The 26,741-nt window shown below is 39.9% G+C and overlaps 1 protein-coding gene across 2 annotated transcripts in view; it reads right to left on the reverse strand.

The window, feature by feature from the left end:
* sema3bl (sema domain, immunoglobulin domain (Ig), short basic domain, secreted, (semaphorin) 3bl) overlaps positions 1 to 26,741 on the reverse strand; it is a 75,174-nt gene that overhangs the window by 39,268 nt on the left and 9,165 nt on the right. For both annotated transcript variants that reach the window (XM_042491430.1, XM_042491429.1), the window contains exons 2-3: positions 14,380 to 14,540; positions 6,359 to 6,421 (exon numbers count right to left, since the gene is read on the reverse strand). In XM_042491430.1, the coding sequence (XP_042347364.1) occupies positions 6,359 to 6,421; positions 14,380 to 14,540 (224 nt within the window). The remainder of the gene's footprint in view (positions 1 to 6,358; positions 6,422 to 14,379; positions 14,541 to 26,741) is intronic.

Here is a 26,741-nt window from a genome sequence, read left to right on the forward strand (position 1 = left end):
TATGCAGCATCTTTTTCTCACTAATATTAAAGAAAAGTGCCATAAAGATGAGCTGTATCAACCCAAATCTAGAGCTTACATGTGTAAGTGCTTAGTTCTGTATCATACCAGTGTAAACACTGACGTATAAATGCTACTGTGTTGTTTATTGATGTTAGAGAGATACAGTGATCCAACTTTCAGTTAAGCATTTAGAAAAAATGGCCACATTGTGCTTTTGCTTCTCTTTTCTATAAAGTAGTCTTTAAATCATATGTAGATCACTTTCTTTCTATTCTGTTTATTTGGTTTTACTTAACTACTAATTTAAATACGTAATTACAAAATAAGTATTTTTCAATGCTTTAAAAATCACACAGTCATAAGAGTTTTTTCTAATCTTTCTCTTAAAGCCGAGATTGACAGTTTTCTGGAGAAGGCAGCTGTCCCCTCTCTGTCCTAAGCTCCTCACACTAGACGACCACCGTCACAAATTAGCAAGCTAACCACCCCACAGTCCCTCAGTCCGTCACCTCACTCCCTTCCACTGCGGACTGTTTTGACGGGAAGAGAGCAGGCAGCTCTGAAGACTGACCTTCAGTAATTGGCTGCAGCAGCTTGATTTTGGCTAGCACAAACCCCCAGCACAAGGGATACATGTGTAACTCGTGTAACGGCAGCAACAGAAAGTCTACTGATCTGGCATGGGGTCATAGTGGTCCAGACATCAGGCACTTGCACTTGCTGGATTCGGGATCTGTCTCCGGATCTACTGCCCAGTCTCCTCCTGGCAAGGTGGCCTGTCATGGACACTTGACACTTGTTTTCTTGTCTTTATTGTCAGACTCTGTTCCTTTTTTTGGGTTGCTTTGCAGTGTCGGCAGTTATTGTCGACACTGGAATAGCAAGTTTTCTGCACATTCTTCTGAAGAGTTTTTGCTGCAGTATAAAAACTCCTGATCATTTTAATAGATGGGATAGGCTCACATTTTCCTACACGCTGACTCCAAATGCCAAAGACTAGATTTTAAACAAAGTGAAACTAATCACAGCTCCACTGATAAAGCCGAACCATGAGGGATGCCAGATTACTGGCATTATCAAGCTTGTCATGGAGGAACAAAGCATAGAACTGAGCGCACACACCAATTCTCTAAGTTCACATAGAGAAGTCGGGAGTTTTGACCTGAATACACAATGCTTCGTTGGCTTTTTCAAAGCTGAATTATCCACACACTCAATATGCCAAACTTCCTATCTCTATGATCCCTGCTCTGCACTCAAAGAGTTTTGTTAGTGCTCAATGCGAACAGCATTTTAATGCGCTGAAGTTTTAATGCATTAGGGATGAAGGAAGTAAGAAGCTGATTAGATCATCAATCCAATTGTAAACAGAAGATGCAGATAGATGAAGCAGAAAAATGTGTTAACAGACAAAGCAAGACACTGCATGCTTGGCTGAAGTCAGAGTGCCTCCCCCCAGCCTGTTATTTATTTGTCTGAGCTGTAATTAATGATCTTGAAGGTCCTGAGGTTGTGACTCTGGGAGGAAACGCTATCAGTAAAAACATGTTTAAGGTGGTACACACTTGTCAGTCGAAGGCTCTGGAGAGAGGCTTTCATTATAAAGATAAAAAGGACTGCTTTACCTATTTTTGTGTCACATTTAATGTGCACATATAGAGGACGGTCATGCAGCTTGATAAAGGATTGCTCAGAGGTCTCTTCTTTTTTCTTTTTGTCTCTGTCTCATATGTCTTTTCTGCCTTTCACCAAACACACACACTCACACTCAAAAGTCCAAAAAAACAATGTAAGGACCTTTAACCTTTCAACCTCTACCACTTTTTGTCAAACTCTGTTCTGTTTAACAGATGCAGACAGCAAACATATGAGATGGAACATATGTGTGTGTGTGTGTGTGTGTGTGTGTGTGTGTGTGTGTGTTTGTGTGTTTTGCTTTGTAGATGCCACGGGATACAGCAGTCATCCATCTAATTTGACACCAAAAAACTGAAACATAGAGAGACGTGAAGGAATGCAGAAAGATGCCTGTGTAGTTTAACATAAGCAGAGAAACATCTATATCTGTTACTTTCACAATTTCACATACATGCACATACACACACACACACACACATACACACACGCACACTCTTTATGACTCCTTTGGTACAAGTAAGGTAGAGTTACACACATCCTGTTTTAGGACCTGTCAAATAATGCATTGTGACTCTGCACTACAGACAGTACAGTAGCGTGCACACACACATGCAAGCATGCATGCATGCATGCATGCACGCACACACACACACACACACACACACACACACACACACACACACACACACACACACACACACACACCTGGAGCCATGTGAGCGCCGAGCAGAGGAAACACTTAATAAAAATGATATAAGACACCCAGGACACACCTGCCACTTCAAACACAGGGAACATATACCTGTAGTCCCACACACACACACACACACACACACACACACCCCTTCTAAGTTGTTTCAGATGCCGGTAGCTGTCAGACTTTTTTCCATAAGCACACAAAGGCGCAAAAAGTCACAAGACCTTTACAACTCTTACGACAGTGTCTGCATTTTGTGTGTGTGTGTGTGTATGTCATGTATGTGTGTAAATCAGTAATTAGCGCCAGTTTATGTATTCTAAGCACCACTAAAGCCACAGGGAGCTTCTTCAACAACTGGGACCAAATTTAACGATGTCTCAGTACATCAAAGAGACTTCGTTGCAAAATCTTTCTTCCCTCTTTCATTCATTCTGCCCTTCCTTTCAGCCTTCCCTCCTCTTCACTATTTATTCTTCCTTCTTATTTTCTGTTTCATCTTTATTGCTTTCTTTGGTTATGTTTTCATCTTAACAAGACTACTAATCCACAGCAATGTTAGAAGCTCTTTAAGGATGTACGAAGGCCTGTATATAAAAATGGCACCACTGTCATCTTGTGCTGTAGATGTCATCTGTAGCTTCAGTCTGTGGAGTAGCGATCCCTGCGGTATCCAGGTCTCGCATATACACCTGTTCAACCAATCTCGAGCAGCGCCACTGATCATGAGCACACCAGCTGGCACACACAGCTGTCAATTATGATGTCAAACCCCCTTTTTATAGTAGCATCACATAACTAATTAAAACCAAACTTATGACCCTTGGCCCATGACCCATCTGCTAACTAATGTAGGGGCAAAGTTTATGACCTATACTGCAGCCAGACACCAGGGGACAACCAGGGGATGTTTTGGCTTCACTTTCAGGGATCTGTCATGTCTTCCATCTTTATTAGACAGTCAATAGACTGTACAACGACACAGAGGTGCTTTAAGCGAAATGTCAGCGTGCTAATTTGCTCACAACAACAGTGCTGACATGCTTATGTTTACCAGGTGTAGTTTTTGCTGTTCACTGTAGTAATGTAGCATAGTAAGCATGTTTACATTTGCTAACTAGCATTTTTAACAAAGTAAAGCTGAGGCTTATGGAAATAGGCCTACCATTAGTTTCAAAGGTATTTAGTTATGAAACGAAATATTGGAAAAATGAATGTTGGTGGTTCTGGATGAAAAGTTCAGAGATCACAAAAGTTATTGCAAATCATCCTGAGAGGAACAGTTTTTGAGACATTTCACTAATGACACCGAATGTCAACATACTGGATCCAAATTCAGGAGATCACTAAAGTTGAGAGGTGTCAACCTCTGGGGACCATAAACATCTGTGCAAAGGCAACCCATCGGCCAGCAAGTATAAATGTTGAGATATTTCAGTCTAGACCAAAGCGGTGAATCAACCTACAGTTTGGAATTTTTAACCCTAGAGCCACACTGTGTGCGTCCATATCAAATATGGATGCTTAATACACATCTTCCTCCAGTAGGACAGAAGATCTACACAATCAGAGTTTCAACGTGGGCACCCAAGATTGGTGTCACCAATTCAGTATCTGACCCACTTCTGTTATTGAGGTACGACATTGAATAATGGCCAGAGAAGTGTAGAACATTATGATGTCACAGTTGGTGTTTGTCATCATAGATAATATGTCATCACTTCATAATTGTATCATTTTAGACATTTATGTTACATTTTGTCATAATTATCATATGACTTCCTGAATTATGACTAAAAACATTTTTTGTGAGGTCACGTGACCTTGACCGTTGACTTTTAACCACTAAACTCTAATCTGTTCATCCTTGACTTAAAGTAGATATTTGTGCCAAATCTGAAGAAATTCAAGGTGTTCTTGAGATATCACATTTACAAGAATGAGACAGTGTAAGATCACAGTGACCTTGACCTGTGACCTTTGACCACCTAAATCTAATCAGTTCATCTTTTAACCTGAGGGAGGCTTTGTACTGAATTTGAAAAAAGATCCACCAAGGCATTCTTGAGATACTGCACTGACAAAAGAGACGAGATCACAATGACCTTGACCTTTGACCTATGACCCACAAAATCAACTCAGCTCATCCTTGAATGCAAGGGGACGTTTGCTCAAAACTAGAAGAAATACCCTCACGTACAAAAAACATAAGGTTAACTTTCCTTCTGGAGTATCAATACCCGAAAAATTTAGAAAACATATGGCAAATGTCGATGAGATGTGGCGGTATACTATTATACTTTTATCATTTACAGAGAAGTAAAAGTTTGATCACAAAAAAAAAAGAAATCCCCTCAGTGTTTGTGAAATATCAAATTTACAGTATTGGATGGACAGATGGACAACCCAAAAAACATGATGCCTTTGGCCATGACTATCACTGGTGCTGAGGAATAGAGAGTCTTGTCGATGGTTGTACTACCTCTACTCTGTCAGGTCTTTTTTTCATGCTGTTCTTATAGCTATCATTATCTTTGTCTCGTTCTCTCTTCCCCTTCATTTACTGTGAAGTACATTATACAACACATTTTAACCTCCTCCAAGATAACAAACAGAAAGTTGAGTCAGCTTGTGAGTGGAGGTGCTGACACATTCCTGGACTCTGGGTTCCATTCATAACAGTATGCACTGTGTGAGGCTGAAACTTAACTCTGAACTGGTTTGTTTCTCTACAATATTAACGTGGTTGCTTTGGAATCTCCCTCTCTTTCTCTTGTTGTAAACATGGTCGTAATTACATGGGCACTGTCCTCCCTTTGTGTTGTTCTCTTCTCTCTTATCCTCCCTTGTCCTGCATGTTATTCTTTACACTTGCCTCCCAATTTCCTTTTATTTTCCATGATTTCATGTCCTCCTTACTTCCTCTGCATTTTGAGTGCTCATTAAGAGATGAACTACTGCCTCAATTTTCCTCCTTTACAAAGACAGTAAAAGTCTATTGAGAATGATTGACCTTATTCAGATTTTATTCATCATTAATACTTTATTATTTATATTTATTGTAATTTTTCAGGGATTTGAGGGAAGCAATGTACTAAACTGTCTTAAGTAGGCTATGCCATTTGCAGTACACATACTTTGTTACACTGCTAGAGGCACATTCTGCACTTCCCAAAACAACGTGCCATTTGGGGACTGCTCTTTAAAAAATGGCCCTTGTAGTGCCTCAAATTCATTAATATTTTGTATCCTGGGTCTCAAACTCGTTAAAATGTCTTGGGCAGGAATTGGAAAATACAAGAGAACCACAGAAAGCAGAGCAGAGACTGACATTGCAACATGGGCCAAAATCTCTGAAAGCCCATACAACAACTCAACAAGCCAGAATTTAGAGGACACAAGTGTCATGCTGTGAGCTGCTTCTCTGCTCTTAACTCCAGGCATTTTGGCAAAAAGCGTACCATTGCGCCGCTCAACAGCATAGGTCAACACAGTCACCTCATTTATGGGAAAAGCAGCATCTGTTGGGTCCATTTTGGACCACATTGTACTGTCAGAGTTCAAATTACATGAAACAGCGATGAGAATCCAAATGGAGACACTGAGGCTCAGCTGGTAGAATAAAACTCTGCCAAAACAGGCAGGTAGTCAGGCTATGGGCAAACACACTCAACAATCAACAAACAGACAGGACATTGGCAGCTGAGTTAGTTACAAAGGACAGGAAGGAAACAGGTTTTGACAGCTACAGAAGCAAAGCAACAGACAATCTTGCAAAGACTGTCTGAAAACTGGCCTCTACTGTATATAGCGTTTACTCTGAGGCTTTCAGGGAATAAAAGGCAGCTTTGTAGGCTGGTGTCTGTGATCTCTGGAGAATGGAAACTTGAGGACAACAAGAGGGCAGGTGGAGCGGGACAGTGAAAGAAAGGGTATGAGGTTGTCTCTGGGTGCATTCAGGCACATATATTTTAATGGAAATGTCTTAAACCAGGCAGGAATTAAAAGTCAATCGCTTACCTGCGGATCCTTCCCCGTTTGAATGCAGTCCTCTCTGTTGCCAGGTAACGGGGGCCAGTAGATCTGTGAAGGAAGAGAAAAACGAGTGCTGATTAATGATCCCATAACTTGGAAGTCATGCAAACAACGATCTTATTCTGCAATATTGCAAAATGTAATTGCTGTGTTGAACCCACTCATGCTCTATGTGACTCTGTTAATGCAATCAAAACATACTAATCAGCGCATGTATTGATACATTTTGAATTGTTTTCACTGCAAATCGAGCTCTATAGCAATTAGAGGCAAATCGAGCAGAGCATATGCTCTACATTTGATGAAACAAAGGCTTTGAAATGAAGCGCCAAAGACTGTGTGAGCTAAGTCTTGGCTTGTAAAGCTGAAACCTTGACTGAAACATGACAGACACACTTATCATTTCAGTATTAGCCAAGAGGATAATTTTCATTTTCTAAGTCTAGGTTTTGAGATACTTTGTCTCTAATATTTCTGCATTCACTTCAACAATACAACAGTGATGAAAAGAAATTCAGCCATAAAAATAATACTAATAAATATCAACAGCAGTGTGTCTTTTCAGAAACAATGTCCAGGTTACCACGGAAAGCACATTGTGTTCACAGTGACCCTTTTTAGTTGCAACTACTTTCTGTTTAATAAATAGGCCCTATAAAATATCTTATGTGGCTTATCCAAAATAACAGCACATTTTTGTGACTCTTTTTTTTAATGTTCTGAATACCATTCATACAATTCCTTTCTCCTCTATTTGTTGGGTTAAGTCACGGTAATTATCAAGAAATTAAACAAATTCATTTGGAGAATGGCAGCTAAGACCAATTTCAGTAATTGATTTTTTTTCCCACTACATCAAATACTGCCATTATTTACAGAACAAGTTACATGATTTTGCTGCTGAGATATGTGAATGTCCCTCTCCTCTACTTTCATACTACTTGGAGGAAAACTTTGCTGATTTTCAACCTGCTCTGTGTCAGTGTAGTGTGTGCAAATGAATAATTGATTGACAAATGATTCCCCTCGTGTCATAAGCACCAGAGCTCCTCTCTCATTTGCCAGTCCAGTCACCCGGTGGACTTTTGATGGCAAATGGGCGGGGAGCTCTGGGCACTCGCGGCACAGCGAGAAACCAAACACTCCTGATCTGCACACACTGTGATGACACAGAGCTGGTTGAAAATCTGCAACTTTCCTTTCACAATCAGAGTTAGACCTTTTGATTAAGACTGATGTACCTAATTAAAAAACAAACATGCTTTTATACCCAATTATATGCTGTTGAAGTATTTCTCGTTGAAACATTAGGAAACACTTGACTTGCTTACTACAGACGATATGTACTTAGCTACAATAATAGGAAATAGAAACATTGGGAGTCTTTGTGATACTATGATAGACTTTAAACTGGCTATACTGCAGATGTAATTTTACAAGTGTTGACTCCAGAGCCTCAGTCCCCTTCAGTGTCAATCTTCTGTTCTGTGCCTAGAAATAAAAGTAGACCATTGGCTAGAAAGAAGCAGGAAATCTTTGCTCAGCCAACCCTTCATAGTATCCTAACAAGACCATCTGGAGCTTAAAAAAAAGGATAAATAAATAAAACGCTATTCAATTTTCAACTCAAGTTCTCACAGTATAGATCCAAGATTTCCTGATTATGAAAGTCCCAGGGTCTTCGTCTCATTCTTCCAATTCAACAAGATGAGGTGAATCTCAGATACGCATGAAATAGAATTTGGACCTGAAACAATGGGACTAGTTTTCACACTGCTTTCAGCAAATGAAAAATGAAATTGAATTGCCACCGAAGAGGAAAGCCTGAATCTGTCCCAGTATTGAGACAAAGCCATGTGTGATACTGTAGTTTCTTGCAGACTAACAGAGGTTTTCTTTCAGACAATAAGTCTTTGTCTGGAAATTGACTTTGTTTTGGCGAACAGGGAGAAAAGAAACCAGAGAGGAAAACAAACGCTCCTGACTTGCATTTCTATGCCTGATTATGTTCAGTGAGTATGTAGACTGAGAGCATGTGCTTGTGTGTCAAGGGGCCACTGTGGAAGCTATAGGATTCTTAGAAGTGTGTGTGAATGGAAAGTGATAAAGCAAGAGAAAAAGATAGGTGAGGCTTTATCCTTTTTTGCCCTGAATTTCATTTTGGCAGTAAAGTTTGAAACATATTTTGTCTCCTCTATTATATATTTCAGTTTATCACGGGCAGTCCAGTGGACTCAGTGTAAATCAAGATGACGGAAACCTGGCTCACCAAAAATTTTAAATTCTCTTCTTCTCAAACAAGTTCTGTGTGGATTAAGAATGTGTGAATGTGTTTTTTCTAATTAGAGAGTGAAGTGAGTACAAATATTTGTAGTCTACAGACTTATGTGGGATCAATCTTTTTTTTTTTTTTTTTTACAAATATATGTCCAGTTGCACACAAGATTTGTGAATGCCAGTTTTATGTGTTTTCTATGAAACGTAACGCCAACCTTGATGCTTCAGGCACAATAATAGATCTATGATTAATCATCATATACATAGTTTATATTTGCAATAAATGTTTTCTTTTGGTAAAGTCAACACATTTTGTTCAACTTGGACTTTGATTTGATTGTGTGATAATTTTATACGACAATATGATTTGATTCACCTTAATGTAAACAGTATTACCACGGCAAATTGTATTCAGCTTGGCTGGTAGAAATTTTACTCTATATAAGGAATGTTTGTGAGATACTTTTATAGCCTTGGGTACAATTTTTCATTAAATATGAAGTTACTAACTGAGTTTATTGTATGCAGAACTGTCAAAATGACAATTGTTGTATGGGACGTTATGTACCGGACATTTCCTTTCTGAGCCTAGTTACCTCCTGGCCTGGCCAAGAAATAACTCAACAAATGAATTGTTGTTTTCACACTTTGGTTTATGTTTAAATGTGTCGGTGAGCTTTAGAGGTGCCAAGAGACTGATTTTGTTACCACTGGAAAGAGCCAGGCTGGTTCCCCACCCATTCTAGTTTTTGTGCTAAGCTAAATTAGGCGGCAACTGCCTGAAAACTTATATTTACCATGTCATGTCTGTACATTCTCAAAATGTTTTTTTTCTGTGTGTAAAAAATGTATATAAAAAAAGATATTACTGCAAACTTGATTTTGACAGACAGCTCCATCTTCACACCATCTGACTGAAAATATGGGAATCCATTAGAAACAGTTTTCATGCCTGACTAAAATGAATAAATAAATTATGCCTATACTAAAACTTGGCCTGAAATGGTTTGGATCCCTGGACCAGACATCATGCTGGACTGATATGAATGCATGACTGTAGAAAGGCCTGGCTCTCACACAGTCTGACCCAAAGCAGTCTGATAGCATGCCTGACTAACATTGATATACTATGAAATCAGGCCCTGCCTAAAACCTGGCTGGCTATGGTCTGAGTCAGTGTACTGCAATATTCCATCCATCGTCTAAGCGTCTCGCTCCGCACGCTTTAGGAAATGTGGCCGACCTCCACCAGCCACACGTTCCTTCCTCTGTTTAACTGTTTCTTGACACTTCATGAATTTGACTCTACCTCTTCAAAGTGCTCTTTAATTTCTAATCCACCCTCAGACATAATTCACATTTGTTATGTCTTTGATCTTTGAACGTGAGGGAGTGTTAAGTTTAACTTCAGAGCTGGAAACAAGTGAGCCAAGCAGGACAGTAACAAACACAGGCTGTCCTTTTAACTGCGGGTCATAACCTTTAACTGCCTCTGGCACTAAACAGGACCAAAAATGTCAGTAGCTTCAGGCAAATTATTTAAAAAGTCAGCAAAAATCACAAAAATATAAAAACCATCAAAAGTCATCTTTGTTCATGTGCCTGCTGCTAAACAACCTGTAAGAGATCAAAACCCTACAGTATATTTTACACTTTAGATTAAACCAGCAGAGGAAACAGACTATATAACCCCTGAAAATGTAATAAACTCATCTTGTTTAAGATATATTAAATAAATGCATTATTCCACTTATATTTTTGCTATGATTTCCATATTCCCCATGGCTATACATGTCACAATTTTGTCTATGTGCACTCAACTTGTAACTCTGTTGGGACAAGCTTCTGTATGTAGCAACATCATGCTGCAGCATGCTGATGTAAGCAGATGCATTTCCATTTACTCAGTTTTGCACAAAACCATCTGTCTTTTTTGTCAGCTCAGTGTTGCTGAGCCAAAGCGAAATTTGGCACAGGCAGACAGATGGAATCATGCGTTGTAATTAGTTTATTTTTGACTGAATCCGGATGCAACAAAGCTTAAGTTGCCTGATTTTAATATTGGATTGAAATATTGTAAGAACCTTTGCACTCTGCAATCCTACAACTAACTAAAAAAATAGTCCCTGGGGAGAAGGTTAACATTTCAACACAAACTCTGCTTTTATCAACAGGGCACTTTTTACATTGTATTCTTTCAAGGCCAAAGGGATTATTCCAAAATTAAGATACACTAAGTAAACTGGGCCAGAAGCCAGGAAACACAGCAATACAAGATACACGACGTGAAGTAAACTGAGTAAAATAAAGCAGCTGTCTGAACGTGCTGAAACATATCTGACAGGTGGCAACCACATTTCCACACCACAAAAAAGACATACATAAAAACATTTTATATACAATAATCAAAGATGATATATCAAATACCAACCTACTCATGTTTTAAGGAAGGAGACAGTGGAATATTTATTCCATCACATAAAACATTTACATGAACTGAATCACTATTTGTTTTAGTTTTTCCTGGGTAATTATCATTAAGTAAACTGTTTCACTTCCAAGCTTTTATTCAGTATGAACTGGATCCAGAGAAAACACACTCATGCACTACTCTAATGCCATCTGACTTGCTTTCAACCAAAGCCTCATGTATGGAATTAAACCTTACTCCCATTTCCAATTTGACCACACTGTTGGTCAGAGTTACAGTGGAGAGGGTGGCAAATTAGGTTTTTTATGCCAAAGAGATATTACAAGCTTTTGTAGGCAAAGTTTGGGCTGGAGAAATACAAGCTAGTTTAATAGACTGTACAGTATTGTGCAACTTCATTCTGGTTGTGAAAACTCTGAATGTTTTTTTTTTTTTACAAAGTTTACAAACTGCTTCATTTAGTGTTTTTACTAGTTTAATCATCTGGCCCTTTTGTTTTAGAGAGGGGGAAACTTCTGTGGATAATTTAGCTCTTGGTGAAAACCTCCTGAACAATGAACACTGAAGGAATCAGGACCTTACAGTTTACACCTGGGAGAAGTTTCTGCTGGTTGCAATCTGCAGTCTTCACTCCTATTCCACTAAATCCTTCACACCATTCCTTGAATATCAATAATATCAACATGTGTTGTTTGAGTGGTATTTTCTCTAGAGAGGGCAAACACAGCGAATATTCATTTCATTTTTTGTTTGTTTTCTTCTCTCCTTCTCTCAGTGCTGGTTTATGGTTTAGTATTTGGCAGATGTGTCATCTTATAAACCTTTGTTTCATTGACCTGGCATCGCAGATAGATTTCACAATGGCTGGCTCTGATAGATGCACGGGCATTAAGGCTCAAATGTCTTGCAGCAAACTAGAATATCAGCAAGCTTCTTGCTTGATCATCCGCCAAGACAGAGAGCAGTGAGAGGAGGTAAGGAGAGGAATTAAAGGGTGGATAAGGTGGGCGACATCTGGTTCTCTGTTTACATAAATTCCCTGTTCACCCATTCACTCTGTGTCATCCCACTCTCTTTGACCCATGTATGAGCACAGATAGACACACTTAAAAGCACACACACACACGTGGACACACAGTGCTGGTCTCAGGTTGAGTGCTGAAGCACAGCACTGTATTTTGTTTTAGAGAGAGTTATCTTTGTTCTGTGCCGACTAGAAACCAGTTTGATGAAACAGAGTGGAGATACTGGGCGCCCTACTGGAGACTGAAATATGAATTCATATATGCTGCATATTTTCCCCGAACTATGCTCCTACAGATGAAATGAAATCCTATTTTAATTTAGATCAGCTCATTTCCTCTTTTGTCGAAGCCTTCCAATAAAAACGCTGAAAACTCATAAGCTGTAACTCACAGGTATAATAATTCCACAACTCCACAAATCACAGCTAAACTTCTATCTGTGTCCTCTGTTCCACTGAATATATACATGACAGATGAGATACACGTTTTTCCATAATTGTTAACATGCTGAATCTGGTCTACACTGCCAAAGCACTGCACCACAGTGACATAAACTCTGTCATTCTTGAAATGAGTTAGTAAGTTTAGTTAGAAATACAAGATCCAATATTTGTAGGTGTAATTAAATTGGTAATAATCAGTTTTGAGGAAGCTACCTTGAAAGACTAGCTTTGCATGTACCAATTACTTCACACTGGAAGAAGTTGAACTAGCTGTCCTGAGGAGAAATCTAGTTTGGTTTACTAAATCTACTTAGAAAAAGTTTAAACTGCATCACTTTGTAAACAGATCATATTGACAATGTACATGTTATAACAAATAGCCTACAAACCAAAATTGCCATCTTGCAGTCGTATGCCTCAGTACACCAGTTAAGTTGCACTTTTTTATCCTTTCGGATGTAAAATTCCATCACTTTCTCATTTTATTCTACTTGACATTTGTGTGAAAATGAGTCATAATGAATGAATGAATTCTTGAGTTATGGTCAAAAACATGATTTGTGTGGTCACCATGACCTTGACCTTTGACCTCCAACTGTCAAATTCAAGACAGTTCCTTTGTGCCAAATTTGAAGAAATTCCCTTCGGGTGTACTTGAGAATGGCGTTCATGAGAAACAGACAAATGCAAGGTCACAGAGACCTTGACCTTTGACCACCAGATTCCATTCAGTTGATCCTTAAGTCCAAGTGGATGTTTGTGCCGAATTTGAGGATATTTCTTTAAGGCGTTCTTGAGATATCGCCCTCACGAGATTGGGATGGCGAAAATGCCGCATGCTTGTAAAAAATGCAACTCAACTGAGTTTCTTGCAAAAAATGAAGTGCCCACTTATTCACAGCCCATGAACCAAAAAAATAAATAAAACACCGCACTATTCATGGGAAAGTGCAAGGAATGTCATGCAGCATCAGCATCAGTCAGACATCTGCCTTCAGAAATTGGAGGGTGCATGAGACCAAGCAGGATTTTGTGTTGATGACAGTGGAAATCTGCGGCTCACTCAACAGATCTGACTTCTGGATCATAATTCATCTTTCATGTCTTTCTGGTGAGCCAAGAAACTGTAACTCTTGCAGCAGAACCGCTGTGTTTGACAAGCCTTTGTGACAAATTAAACATAGGCTACAGATTAAAGGTGACGTTGGTGGAATAACAAGCTTTGATTCATGACTGACTGCACTTTTACAGGTGTTGAGGTTGAAGAAATGTTTTGGCAAAGGAAGGAGATCAAATTTGACTCGTTTAGAACAACCCTGTCATAGATCAGGAGAAAAGAGTTGCATATCTGAACTTACTGCTTTTATCAAAATTTCTGCATGTATACAAATTTACCTCAGAAAACAGGTGGCTGACGCATTATTTTTATCATTTTTTGCTAAAAAGTGAACTTTCTTTAAGCTTTCTTTAATATTTGCAGCACTGTTTTCTGTTTACGTTTCAGCGATGATGCAATAGCAGTGATATAAAATAAAATCGGTGTTTGAGTCACCACGTATATGGTTGATTTATGAGTTCAGAGTGCTTTAACAGATGTTCTGCAGAGGAAATCTGGAAAAACACAATATTGTACGCCTATCTCTTCAAGTCATATATTATCTACTGCAGATTGAAACCACTTGCAGAGTCACAGCGACTTAAATCAAACTGGAATGATGAATGTAGACCGTACAGTAACTAACTTTTTACAAAACATCAATCACCAGAGTTGAATACATTAAAATACTTCAATAACTAACTGATATTATTTACTGTCTCCTAAAGCCTCACCTCTTTGGACTCGCTGCTGGCAGGTCCCAGCATGAGAGAGTACAGGATGTCTTTCCCTCCCAGGAAGAGGCGGTCACGGTACTCATCCAGAAAGACGGTGGTAAGAGAGAGCTGGCTGTGATGACCGCTGAAGATAGACGACCTGTTGGTGGACAGCAGGTCTGCAAAGAGAGAGAGAGGAGAACAGGATGATTGGTACGACAGAAACATATCTCTTTACATTATTTTACAGCAAATTTAAGAAATTCCCTTTGAGGACTGAAGCATAAAATTCAAGCTGGAGCTCAAACAGAGAGAACAATGGTGAGTTAAACAAGTTATGATAGCGATGAAGAAGAAGAGTGTCTTCTGTTCTCTCACAGGACGCATTACTGATGGATTGTAAAACTTTTTTGACACTGAAGCCTTAATGACTGTTGTCAGCATAAGGGACTCTCGCCCCCGTTGCCAACCAACAGATACATTTACATCAGTTTAAATCATTTAATGTTATTTGATATGGAATTCTGCTGCCTGACATGCTGTATGTAAAGCATTTTGCGAGACATCAATTTGTTTGCCCATGAATAAACATTGAAAAAACATGAGGAGACTGCTGATGAATGTATTATTTTAAGAAGGTTTTAAAAATGATGGGAAGATCCATCTTCTCAACACCTTAAAATTGGCTCCCTTGAGCTGTCCCTGCCTATACATTAATCAGGCGGCATTCTGTTCACACTTACTGTACTGAAAGTGATATGTTAAAGTGAATACCATAAAAAAAACACGTCTCCACTGAGAATCCACATGTTGGAACATCGCCTTTTGTCAAACCTTTCCTGTTGCTGCTGTCAACACTTCATTTGAATTAAGGGATGTTCCAAGAAAAGATCTACAGTATAAACCAGAACAGGATATATGAATCTTTATTAATCTGTGATGGAATGCAGCAAAAACCAGGCAGTAATTCATCCTCAAAGCTGTAATGTCATATCACACTAACTAATAAAGCTCTCACAATGATTCAGGCGGAGAAAGCCTGTTCTTACACCCAACACGTCAAATACGGCCATTTCATCAGTGGACCTCAGCATCAGATATCAATGCATGGAGGCACCCTTTGCAACAGTATGATACGCCCAGAACCCAAGAGAGAGTGACCCATTGTGGCAGAATGATACACACCGGGCTGTGGCTGTTTCAGATCCAGCAGCAACAACCATAGAATAAAGACAAAGAAAATCTTTATATTGTTGGATGGGTCTAACAAACATCGGACTTTAACCAAGGGGCCTGCTGTTCCTTTTTATCTTTCCAGTTATTTTAATATCAACGTAGTGTGCTAGTATGGGTAGCAAGCTTCGCTAGAGACATAAGTCACATGGCGTATCACATGACGTTACATTATGTTACTTATTTTAGGCTACACCATCATGTTATTAGCAATTTAACATCAAAAGGGGTGTGTTTTACCATGTTTTACCCATGTTGAAAGTTTGTTTGTAAATGACTGTGTATTTGACCAGCAGAAACTGTAATTTTTCTTTGAAAAGGTAAGTGTACTTAAAAAAAAAGTGGCAATGCGTGTAATAAGCAAAAAATAACAAGCTGTCCCTGAACATCTAAAACTGATGCATGCTGATGTAAAAATATGATGTGCTTCTCGCACATCATATTTTGACATGTAGGTCAAAGCGGCAGTATTTGATCCGTTGGGATAAGATTGTGTTGGGAAGACTATACTCTGCATGCTTTGGCCTGTAATTTATTTCTCATACCATCTGCCATTCAATACTCTCGTGCATGCTAAATCGCAATTTCTTGCTGTCATTGTCCGGCGTTGTCAATTGAAATATTAGCTGTTGTATCAACTTATCAGAATTAACCAACAGCACATTGACACACCTTCATTCTTAGCCTATCATCTTGCTGCTTTTTGCCTTTACTACCTTTATTAGCTGTGCTCCACCTCCACATCAATGCCTCAGCTTCACAGATTCATCAACCTCATCAACCTATCAGTCTCAGCAGAGTCAGCAGCCATCACCACCACCAGTGTCTGGACCTCAGGGAATTTATCTTGCTGCTACTCAGGGTAGACGTCCATTAAATTCAAAATCTCCCTGCAGAGTCTCAGAGCCAAAGCCTTTCTGTGTTAATCATCATGTATCATCTGATAATCTGCACATGTGTAACTGTATTAAGCAATCATCTTTACTTCATTCGCCTTTGTCTCCTGATTGAACTGTATTTGAATCCAGTGACCCCAAACAATTTGAAAAACTCTACTACTGAAAAGCTATCTGAGGTGCATGACTTTATGAGAGCACTCACTCATGGTACACACTTCCATATAAGTTAACATGTATCAGTGGGAGAGCAGGAGTCCGTCTGCACACACCAGCTTGCACCTGGCTCTCCTCTCTGATCTGGCAGCAGCTTCAAAGTCAAAAGGTTGATGCAACAACTCTGCAGGAGTGGTCGGGAGCGGGTTGAATTCAAGTTCAGCTATACATGGGGTGTCTCACACACACACACACACACACACACACACACACACACACACACAACACACACACACACACACACACACACACGCACACACACACACCACAAGTACATAAACAGCAGCAAGCTCTCTGGTTCTAAGCCTGTCAAACTCCCAAAGCTTGAGAGACTTTCTCACACAAACACGTATTACATCTCCCTAACTTACCTTTTCCTCATGACTCTCCTTCTGTATCACCTCTCTCTCTCTCTCTCTCTCTCTCTCTCTCTCTCTCTCTCTCTCTCTGTCTCTCTTGCAAGGTAACGAGATGAGGAGAGAAATTCAAGTGTGAGAGGATGTCTTCGGTATGCCAAACTCGCTGGAGGAGTCTTTCAGCTCAATCGGCTTTCAGTCTACCTCTCATCACTCGTCTGTCGCACTCGTTATTCCTCTCTCTCTTTTTTCACTCAGTCCAACATACACACACAGACATACACACACACACACACACACACAGACATACACACACACAGTGAGAAAGTAAGTGAGAGAGTAGGCTCAGTCACTCACCACTCAGCCACGGTACTGACTGAGTGAAGCACAGGGGCCTCCTGTACCAGTGACACCTTGTCCATCACTGGGGCCTTGTACATACACACACACTTACACACACACACACGCGCACACACACAAATGATTTGTTTTTGTTAGAGTTCTCCATTTCTTAAGCTTCCATACACACCTGCATACGTTACAGTAAGGCTGCACACACACACACACACACACACACACACACACACACACACACACACACACACACACACACATTCCTGAGATCCTCCTCATTACAAGTGCACAAGAAACTTTTACAGTGATAGGAGAACACTTTCAACAGTTTAACATTTTATCGTGTTTTTTCTTCTATATATACTCCCTAACAGAACCTTTACAGCATGAAAATCAAAAACAGCCGACCGACATGGAAGCCTGTTAAACGTTGTTGCACCAAATCCTCTGAAGACAGTGATTAGGGGAATACCTTTTTTTTTTTTTTTTTAAAGACTGGATGTAAAACTTTAAAGCTGCTGGCAGAATAACTGGGAGACACACGAGCGGGAAGACATTAGGGAATATTCTGTAGGGAGCGAGAGAGTTAGAGGGAGTTGGAGAGTGGAAGATAAAGTTGGAGAGGGAGAGGGAAGGGAAGGGTATTGTGGCTTTTAGCGGCTGGTAAAAGTCAGAACATAATGAGTGGGAAAGGCAGAGAAAGCCACAAGAGAGACAGAGAGCATAGCGATGTATGATGGATTTATTAGGACTGACAAGGTTAGCAGGAAACATATGATGAGGAGACAGTGGAGATAACCTTTCGAACTGTTTTACATTAGATGATGGAGTTCTGTGCCAGTGCACGATACGCCTCTTCCTACCAAATGTTTTATTTCCTCGGTGTAGTTTAAATATGTCCATTGTACTTTTGAAAATTGGTAATTTTTTGCCAAATGTTTTGACATGTTTTGGACGAAAAGCTGATAGAGTTGCAACACTACATCCAAACCACCAGCACAGTTTCGTACACTGATACCAGCAGACATGTAGAGGCCCAGATATTGCAGCCGAAAGGTGTAATATGTGTTTTCATGACACATTTATCAGCAAAACATGCAGCAGCTCCACACACCATCAGCTGGTGACTGTCTGTCTCCACAAGTTCAAATTTTTCCACGTAGCTCTGAGCCCTGAGATGACCTCCGGCTGGAGAGTGAGTGATGACTGAAGACTGTGTGTGGATTTGAGTATGTGTGATTGGTAGATTGTGCAGTTTTCCATGTGTTTGTGAGCTGACACCCTCAACAGATACTGTAGCTAATACATCTATGTTTATGGCACCCCTCTTTGTTTTGACAGCAAAGATTCCCGAAGAATGTCAAGTTACGAGGGCATAGATGTAAATATAAAAGTCTATATGACTCCCGCCAACAACTTTTTTTTGTAGATTTGCTATGGTTATCAAAGTTTGTTTCAGAGTGACTTAAAAACTTTGGGATGTCTGGTGATACAGTGGTTAAGATGCATTTCACGTAACAGGTTTAATTCTGGCAGGAACATTTGTTGCAACTTACGCTCCTCCTTCTCTATCCAGCACATCATACTTTAATGTTCACTGTCACTATATATTAAAGGCACAATGCCAAAAAAATGAGAAAATGAATTTATAAAGGTAAACACAATATTAACCTGGCTCAATGTTCTTGACAGCTAAGATTAATGATAATTTCATCAGTTTTTTAAAAAAGTATTTAGTCAGTCAATATTATGGTTAAAGGATCACCAAGACTGTTACAATTTATCCTGTGGGGGACATGAATGTCAAATTTCATGGTAATACATATAAGAATTGGCATTTCACACCTTATTAAAATAAAATATGTCAAACTTGTGGTGGTGTGGGAAGAAAAGACCGGTGACCACCAAAATCAGCATGATTCATCCTCTGGAAACTATGAAAGTGTACAGAATTTCATGGCAATCCATATAATAGCTGTTGATAGGATGGCTATAAGCCACATGTACAGTCAGTGTTGGCATTCATCAGTCACATCAGAAGGGTGCTTGATGTGACTGAAGGGCACAGATTTATGCTTTTTTAAAAGCATGAACTTTGGCACTCAGAGCAAAAGAAAAAACAGTGCACATGACTAGTATTTCAACCCAAGACCTGTGTTTCTGAACAATGATTGGCCGCTTAACACGCACAATAGCATCATCAAAAGTCTTTCAGTATTTGTTTGGTGACTTGTGTAGTCTGAAAGGTTGTTTGGTTACTTGGTATGTTCTGGGCAACATTTTCAAAGATCTGGTTTCCTGAACTTTCATCTTTAAATGGAGTAATTATCTGATTTTTGGCACACTAAACTTTGTCATTTTTTTTCCCCGTACTGTAAATACACACACTCACAAACACAGGCTCAGAATACTGTTTGATGTCTCTTTCCCGTCTTTCTTTCTACATTGTTATCTTGTAAATAACTTGGATGTATATACAAATCTTCAAATAGCGACTAAAATGGGAGCACATTTATACCACAGCCACACACACACACACACACGGACACCGACTTCTCTATATTATACATCCATGTCGCACACACACAAACAGAGGGGAAAGGTGAGCTAACAGCTTCCATCTGCAGCTTGTTATCACTCCAGCAGCTCATCGCCTCACTATGGAAGCCACACCACTGTCTCACCTCTCACCAACCTCTCTCTCTCCTATCTATCCTCACATCTCTCCTGTCTCTCCATTTAACCTCTTTCCCCATCTCTTCTGTCTATCCATCTTTAACTTCCTGTTTGGTGTTGAGTTTCCTCTATTGAAGTCACTTCTAAATATGTCCTCCCTTTCATCTCTTATGTCTCTCCATCTGTCTTCCTGTCTCTCTTCCCTTCGCTGCTATAATTTTCTCTCTTGTCTCCCTTTCTATCCGTCTTGTGTCCTACAGGCTTATACATCCCCAAATTCCCTCACAGCATCCATAGGGAGACGTCTACATCTGTCTCCAATGTGTCTCATTTCCCTAAAGGCATCCAGCCGACGCTGCATTGACAAACAGCAGCCGTGCCAAAACCGAGGCGACACGCGGAAGAGCATCTGGTTTCACTGTACGTGTCAAACCTCAGCTATCGCATCATGCAGTCTCAGCCACTTCAAAGATATGTGTGCAGTAATTTATTCTGGGATTTGTTTACATTGTCAATGTTCCGCTTAGTCAGGCTGAGGCATGCTCTGGTGTCTGTCAAATCTGAGACTCAGACGACTCGGACTGGGCAAAAGTATTCACCGCTGGTGTTGAAAGTTCAATTGCTTATTTGCATTTTTTTTGTTTGATCTGAGGGCTTTCGTGGTCCTTTCATCACCGCAATGGCATGTAAAAAAAAGAAAGATCTAGTGTGATGAAACTGCATTACAGCATGAATGCATTTTGTAAAAAAAAAAAAAAAAAGAGAAATGAAAGAAAAAGAAAAAAAGGGGGCAAATGCAAAATAAAGGTTAAATAAGATAAGATTTGCTCTGACAGGTTCGGAGACAAGAGTGAAAGTGGGTTCAAGAGGAGAAACAGACGAACAAAACGGAGCAGAGAATGAAAATAGCTCACTTCCAAATCTCATGCTTACATCTCTAATGTACAAATTGGGCACAGGCAGAGTGTAAGCTGTGTAAAGCCGCACACGCACATGCATGTAGGCACGCACACACACACAACAATAGCATCAGTGTTATCGTTGCTCAGTGGGAGAAAGGGACACATCTGAAGCCTATTAGACCCCCTGTGCTACAAAATGCATACCAGAAACACTAACACACATGCACACACACACGCACGCACGCACGCACGCACGCACGCACGCAGACACGCAGACTGTCATGAATTAATAAGTCCCTGGTTCAGTCACACCTATCCTTACCTCAGCTGACAAAACCCACTGTCAGTCTCTGTCTCTCTAAATATTGCTTTTTGACCTTTTGTTTTCATGAGCTCTGACACACAAACACGCCCCGCTCACAAACAAATAAAGACCCATTAGGCTCATTACACCACTGACAGGCTTCCCAGGGTATCATTAGATCTCGGCTGTATATTGTTGCAGTGTGCCAAGTATTTCTGGAATCTGCCGCATGGACAAAAAGTCATCTCACGGTACTTCTCCTCTCACTCCTCCTCCTCCTCCTCCTCCTCTCACAGGTCTCATATTCCCTGTCATCCTCTTCAGTTTCCCTCCTCGCGTGGTTCTTTATGAGATGTGTATCAAAGCAGGACAAATTACATAGATTATGGATAACTTCCTGACCTTTAGTTTTTCATATGAATTGTATGAATAGAAAAAGAGGAAAATGCAGCAAAACTGTTATATAAACTTGACTGTTGGATTTATCATTACTACAGTAAATGTGACAATTTATCCTTATGGAGAATTTTGTTCATATTATTTCATCTGAATAGTGAGTGTGTTCATAAGTTAATAAGTGAAAGATATCAAAAAACTAAACACAAGTAGGGTATTTACACCGCATACTGCCATTTATTTCTGTGCAATTTAATGTCTTCAGGGTATGTCTTTACACATGATAATGGCGCTTGAAAAATGAGTATGACACCTGGACAGTATTAGATACATCAGGTTGGATTACTTTTATAAACCTTCCTCCTCTCTCAATCTCTCTCGCTCTGTCTCCGGTGTAAAGAGAACAGCAGCAGATGAAGGAAAGCACAGCTGCAGCCTCTCACAGCACAGAGTACTGGTGACTGAATCGCTAAGTTCAACCTCAAACAGAAATGTTATTAAAAACTGATGATTGCTGTCCTTTGCATCTGTTCTGGTTTTACATACGTTGCTGCATTCAAGTTCCTAAAATTGCATGTCAAACTGGTCATACACTGTACAATTTGTGTATGTTTCTGACCTGATTTTTGAGCCTCGTGAATTTTGAATGAGGATCGGTCATGGTCCAGTTCCGGACATTTGCGATTCATTTTTGACATATCTGAAAGTTTTGTTGGCCGTCATCAGGCTCCCTCGGCACGAAAGCTAAACTCTGAGTCGATTCCCCAAAGTCAATGCCTTTGTTCTCACTTAATTGCACGCTGCTGATTACCTCCTAACTTGTTTGTCCCTGTGTGCGTGTGTGCTTGTGTGAGAGATTGTTATAAAGTGCCAAGGTTTGTGTTTTTGCAATTTTGCAATCACACAAAATCGTTTTCATGTTTCTTTTTTAACCTATTTAGAAAGTGTTAATTCAACACCCAGATAACAGTGTTTTCATTGTTTAGACTGACAGGCATTTATCCAGGCAGAGATACCACAGGCCAGATAGATCGTGACAGTGTAAATCCTGGGATTTCCTGCCAACCTGTTCCTGCTCCTCACTGGAGATGTCACTTTACAGCTCGCATTCTTAAGACACTCGATCATGTGATAAAACCATGAGATCATGAGAGGTGAGATGAGTGCCAAAGAGAAAACTGAAAATCTAGTGACCATACAGTCTGATTTTGTTTCTTTCTTTGCCTTTTGTTTTTGTTTCTCTTTTTTTCTTATCTTAGTTTCCTATTCTCTCACACGCACACCCACACATTCAAGGCTTCTTCTCTCTCCATCGTCTCAGGATGCCTATCAGAGTTCTTGTTACCCGATCTTCCCTGCCGGGCCAATCAAAACACAGCGCAGGGTGTTACCTCATCACCCTCGATCCTCATCAACCCTCACCCCCCGCTGTCTCCCCCTCCTCCCTCATTTCATCATCTCCCCCCTCCCCTCTTCCTCTCCTTATTTTCCTCCCTTCCTGAATGCCACTTTTTACTTTCCATCTCTCTCTTTCATCCACTTTTCATCTGTTTTTCCTTCCATTTTTAATCCACTCTTATTCCATTACTCACCCGCACCACACACCTCTCTCTCATCCAAAATGATCCATGTCATACTCCACTTCTTTTATCCAAAGCTTTCCTCTGTCCTTCCCCCTCATCCCTGCTGTTTTCCTTTCATAATCTCATCCTTCCTCCTTAACCTCAGAAATCTGTTACCCTCCCTTCTCAAGTCTTCTTGTTCTTACCCAGTTTTAATTCATCATTCCTACTGAGACTCTCTGAAAAAATACCAATGCTATTTCCTTCCCTCGGTCTCTTTTTAAACTTTAGTTTTACTCTCATCCCTCACTCCCTCAACACCTCATCTGAGACCTCCAGCTCGCTATAAAATTCTCTGTCTTCTGCTACTCATACTTTGTTAAGTGAATGCAGCAAAGCGCAAGCACATATGCAGTTTTGTACGGTCTATACAGCTTAGTCTAAACTTTTCTTTTTTCTTACTATAAAATTAAATTATTAATTTTTAATTTGTTTTTTTGGACATATTGATTGCCGGCTTAGTTATTTCATGAAACATTTAATGTCACTAAGCCAAAAACTGAACTAATGAACATAAACCTTTCTGTATCACAGACATAAAGATAAATAGCTGCATTATCATCAACAAATGTAGCGCAAACGCAATCTGTTTTATGTGTGGTATTAAAAAAGAGGAAAAACAGCCCAGTAGTTAACTATTTGTAACTGATTTACATTACAAACTTTAATGTTTTAAATTCTAGAAAGAAGCTTCTGTATATTAGAAAAAAAAAAAAAAATTAAAAATACATAAATATTAAAACAGCATGAAGTTATCTTACTACACTTACAGCACATTTTTCAAGATCTTTTAAAAAGACAAAACATTCTAGATTAATTTGAAAATAAAACACAGACCATCTTGAATCAGGATCACACCAGCCACTGTACAAAGAAATCTCAATTTAAATAAAACGTGGGCCAGGCATGTCAAATTGAGGGCCAATAGCCCCTTTCCTACTACCCTCCTGCATGCAGCTACCTTTCTCATACCATACCCATCTTCAAAGTTTGATCTCAATAACACACCTGTAAAGTTTTGTCGGTGTATCTTGCATGGTTGCAACGCTATTGCGTTGACAAAATCTGTCTGGCTAAAATACTCAAAACGGCTTCTTTTGTAGTTCCCGCAGTAGGTGTCTTGCACACCACATTTTGCCATGATGACTCACACACACACACACAGCCTTAAAAAGGCAAGTAAATATCAGCCGTCTCAACATTTTCATGGTTGGTAATGAAATTAAATATATACACAGTATCCATTCTGCAGCATGTTAAGTAAAGACAGCGGGGGCCAGTAAGACAACTGGTTGCAATACACATTAGGCTGTACTCTTTTAACATAAAAACAAACAGATGCACCCGAGAACGCAAACTCTGAACAGAGCCTTTCTTCTGGTATCACTTAACAGTGATGTTTGTGTGTGATTTTGTTTGTCAGTTGCTGTCTAATAGATACATCAGACAACAGTAGAGTCCCTGTACTCAGCTCTTCTCATCAGCAGCTTCAGTGGAACTAATTGATTTTGGGGGGTTTTGGCGGCAGCAGGAGCAGCATTTCTGTGTGTGGGACATGTAATGTCTCCCATCATACTTTAAAGAGGGTTCCCATCACCTCTGGCCTGTTTCTTTATCACTTTGTATTGGTTCTGAGCCAAAGTGCCAAATGGTACCACATGGGACATGGGAAGACGAGAAGAACCCTATTTGTCTTTGCATGTGTTCATGTGTGTGTGTTTAATCATCCTAGTAGTTTTTTCTTTCTGTTTTTCTTTCTTTTGTGTGCTTGCTGCTCTGCAGGAAAGTCCAGCTGTACTACTGTGTATGTAATGCCTGGTGATTCTTTAATGTCTGCAGTCAAAAAAAAAACACACGAGCAGAGCTGTATCTCACAGACAGAAGGTAGTGAAGAGATGTTTCTTTCTCAAGTTGGAATAATAAGTCTTACTATAAAACACTGGCAAGGCATCTGTCATTCCAACACAGCGACCCAGCGTGCACTTGGCGGACGGCGATGTACAGGAGGAGGCCAAGTTCAACATTAGTCCAACTGAACACAAAGTTTTCATAAGGTGTTATTGTGAGACTGTGATTTGTTGAAAGTATTAAAGGCTTGGGGTTGACATGTACAGCAGATGGTCTTGTACTATATAATGAATTTCATATTGAAACTACATTTACGCTTGTTTTCAATAAAGATGGTGTCATATCATCCAAATGCTTTTTTGGCAAGAGACCAGGAACTATGTCTGTGTATAACCTTAGTCCTGTTTCTTGTTTAACCATGACCATGATCTTCTCCTTACCTTTACCAAGTTTTAATGGTTCTATCTAAAACAGGCTCCACTGGACTCAATGGGTAATACTCTCCTCCAATCAAAAGCATGCATTTGTCCGCTGACATCTGCATAACAGGATTGACAACATCAGCTATCCTTTTTCTCCTCAGCTTCAGTGATCGTCCATGGACCCCCTCAGATGCAGAGTGTAGAATAGCAGATACCATCACACAGCTCATATATGCTATAGGATGCATATGTATTCAGGTAGGCATGTCCTGATTGGCTGGCAATGTTTATGAAAATTCCAGTAGGCAAAATCATGCACATGATTGGAGGAGTGTATTATCCATACATATGGGCTTCATATGTGCTAACAGAACTAGGTTTACAATATTGTAACCTTTATTTTTCTGCCTATATTGTGAACTACAGGCACACCAAAACACCCCAACAAGTGGTAAAAAATATGCCTTAAGCGCAATTTCAAAGGTGCTGCCATCAAAAAAAAAAATCCTACACAGTACCAGCACAGAGGGTGGGCGGGTCAGCAGGAAGGACTGAACATATATGTGTGTGTGTGTGTGGTGTGTCTGTGTGTGTGTGTGTGTGTGTGTGCGTGTGCGTGTGCGTGTGCATGATCATTCTTATAGGCGTGGCAGTTTGTTAAGAATTTAGAGTAAATGTTTTTAAGGACTTGAACCCCCCCTTGGTGAATGTCCACTGCAGTGATTTGTGTTGCTCATGTTAAAACAACGAATATCGGTTTTGGCAGGTCTCTTAGTACACATACATGCACGTATGTGTACTAACACACATGCGCACACACACACACACACACACACACACACACACACACACACACATACACACGTCTATTCTTAAACATGGACATGCTAGTCCACCAAGAGTGAACAGACATACAGACTTCACAAAGGAAAGAGATACAGGATACTCCCATTATGTGCACAACAAACACACACACACACACACACACACACACACACACACGTCCCATATAACTCCTGTGTGTAAGTGGAGTACTATGTAATCTACATGACAGATGGTCAAAGCCACATTGTTGGGACTTGAACCCTCAACCTTTGCTTCTCAAAGAGACCAGTGTCTTTCAGCCTTCAGGTTAGCCTCTCTTCCTTTTATCTA

The sequence above is a fragment of the Plectropomus leopardus genome, chromosome 8, assembly GCF_008729295.1.
Source record: "Plectropomus leopardus isolate mb chromosome 8, YSFRI_Pleo_2.0, whole genome shotgun sequence".
In the NCBI taxonomy this organism is placed as follows: domain Eukaryota; kingdom Metazoa; phylum Chordata; class Actinopteri; order Perciformes; family Serranidae; genus Plectropomus; species Plectropomus leopardus.